The sequence below is a fragment of the Hylobates moloch genome, unplaced genomic scaffold, assembly GCF_009828535.3.
Source record: "Hylobates moloch isolate HMO894 unplaced genomic scaffold, HMol_V3 SCAFFOLD_1, whole genome shotgun sequence".
NCBI classification, from domain to species: Eukaryota; Metazoa; Chordata; class Mammalia; order Primates; family Hylobatidae; genus Hylobates; species Hylobates moloch.
Window position 1 is genome coordinate 211,596,207 of NW_026652276.1, and position 2,480 is coordinate 211,598,686.

At 62.3% G+C, this 2,480-nt stretch overlaps 1 protein-coding gene across 1 annotated transcript; it reads right to left on the minus strand.

Moving 5' to 3' along the window:
* Positions 1–658: 658 nt before the first annotated feature.
* Positions 659–2,265, minus strand: KLF14 (KLF transcription factor 14). The gene has a single exon (XM_032753544.2). It carries the CDS (start codon positions 2,115–2,117, stop codon positions 1,167–1,169), a length of 951 nt encoding a protein of 316 aa, XP_032609435.1. The 5' UTR covers positions 2,118–2,265; the 3' UTR covers positions 659–1,166.
* Positions 2,266–2,480: the final 215 nt, after the last annotated feature.

A 2,480-nucleotide genomic window follows, 5' to 3' on the forward strand; every position in this document is an offset into this window, starting at 1 on the left:
TTTGATAATAGCTATCACCTTGCTACTCCTTCCTCAAATCCAAGGCAGCCAGCTGCTTGGAAGAAACCAGTCTGTTACCCTTCCCTCTCCCATCCACCAACTCACCTGTTTCAGAAACGAAAATCTGCAGATTCTGAGGGAAATAACCCCTTAGTTAGCCATTAGGAAATTAACAGAATCTACCACTCCTGAGATTACATAAGGTGGGGCAGCTGTGTCCACACGCCTCTATTTCCCTGAAAGTTATCAATGGTTATGAATGGTCTTGTTTCGGCCCCACCCAACCTTAAGGTCGCTTGAGTTTTCTCTCTGAGTGAAGGGGGAACTAGTCTGGACCACCCTTTTCTTTCTGGTGCCTTTACGGTTGTTTTCAAATTGTTTAACCAATCTCAGCGTGAGAGTGAGTCAGGAAGTTACCATCCTCAAGTAGGAATCCAAATGGGGAAAAGGGCTACGACGCAAGCGCAGGGTTCCAAATCATGCAATAGGACCTGCAAACAGACTCACACCCCAGACATCAAGAAGCATCTCCCAGCCACACATCTACATGGAGCTTATGTGGCCTTTCCTAGCAGAGGTAGCTGGGGCAATTGGGGGAGTGGAGGGCATTAGCCTCCCATCAACCTGGGATCCCTATTTAAAAGATGCTAAAAATAAATTAGTAAACATTGCTGTTTACAGAAATAGAAATCATTTCTGTTTCCAAAGGCCTCTCACCATCCCAGTCCTGGACATTTCCAAGACTGCCACCCCTGACACCCTCTCCAAGGTCCGCCCTGGTGGATGGGTGAGACACCAGAGTCCTTTGAGACTGGGAGCTCCTCAGGCATCTGAGAATTCCAGTTTCACATCCCTGGTTCCAGGGAGGGGAGAATCTTCAGTACTCTGGAGAGTACCGGAGTTCATCCCTTCTTATCAGTTCCTGGGGGCTGTCTTGAGGCAACCCCCACTTTTAGGATGATATACGCGTTGTAAGAATTCCCGCTATTTTCCGGCCCCCAGTACCTCCCCAGAGTCCACATGTCTGCCTGGACCCACCCTCAGAGCAGAGGAACCAGTCTGTGCCTTGGTGTAATGACTCTGGGAAAGAAGGATGGGCAGAGAGAAAGCAGGGACAACGGCCTGGGGCATCATCCTTGAGGGTAAGACTGACAGCAATGACTGTCCTACAGGCAGGTGGTGAAGCTGGGCGCCGGGCCGGGACCGGAGCCGGAGGCGGAGCTTTCCACCTCGCTGGTGAGTGGCGGCTCGATGCGGGGAGTGCGACGACGTCCCCGGTACTCGATCATATCTGGATGATAGGTTGGGTGGCGGCGAGCATGCTTGGTCAGGTGGTCGCTCCGGGAGAACTGCTTGGGGCAGAGGGGGCAGGAGAAGCGCTTCTCGCCCGTGTGCGTCCTGTAGTGGCGGGCCAGCTCGTCGGAACGCGTAAACTTCTTGTCGCAGTCGAGCCAGTCGCAGGAGAAAGGGCGCTCACCCGTGTGGGTGCGCTGGTGGGACTTGAGGTGCGACGACTTGTAATAGGCTTTGGTGCAGCCCGGGAAGGGGCATTGGTGGCGCTTGGCAGCAGGTGTGACAGGCCTCCTCCGGGGCACATGATCCGCGGCGGGGGCGGGGCCGGCCCCTAGGGCCCCTCCAGAGACCCCACCAGAGGCTGCTGGTGCGCCCGGGGCGGCAGGCGCGCTCGGGACCGCGGGCGCACCGGAGGAGCTCTCGGGAGTGCAGACCGCCGCGGCGCCGGAGGCGGGAGCCAGCTCGGAGCACGGGGTCTGGACGGAGCACGGGATCGGGTCGGAGAAGCCGGACGAGGCGCGTGGAGCTTCCCCCGAGTTCTCCCAGGAGCCCTCGCCAGAGCTGCCGCGCAAATCCGCCCAGACGCTTGCAGCCAGCAGGTGGGGCGCGGCGCCGCCCGCGCCGGGGCTGGGGGCGGGGACCTGCGGGAGCGGGGGGACCGACGCGGGCCCCGGTGGCCCCGGACCCGGCAGAGCGGACTCCGGCGGCGCCGCACCCACCTCTGAGCCTGCGGCTCCGCCCGCGCCCTCGGGGTCCGGCGGGCGGCGGTGAACCACGGCGCCCGCGGACATGGACACCAGGCACTCGGCGGCGAGGGCCGACATGTGGAACGCCCGGCCGCCGGGGCCCTCGACGGGCCGGCCGGGGAGGATTCGGGGTCCGTCCCGCCCGAGGAGCAGAGGCCGGGTGCTCGCCGCCCGCCGCCCGCTGCTGCCGCCGCCGCCGCTGCCGCCGCCGCTGCCGCCGCCGCCCCCGGGCCGCCCCGTTGAGGCCCTGAGACCGAGCCGGGGGGGGCACGCCCCCCCGCCCGCAGGACACCCCCGCGAAGGGGCCCCCGGTAAGTCATTTTAACAGCCTCAAAATTATTTGTCTCCGGTTTTCTTCTGCCGGGACGAAACTCCCCGGTCGGAACTTCTGGGCTGCCGCAGCCTCGCCCTCCCTCCCCCCAGCCCGCCGCCCGCTGGTCC

Excerpts from the sequence above, each read along its gene's own strand:
- KLF14 (XM_032753544.2), bottom strand. The coding sequence starts at position 2,117 with ATGTCGGCCCTCGCCGCCGAGTGCCTGGTGTCCATGTCCGCGGGCGCC.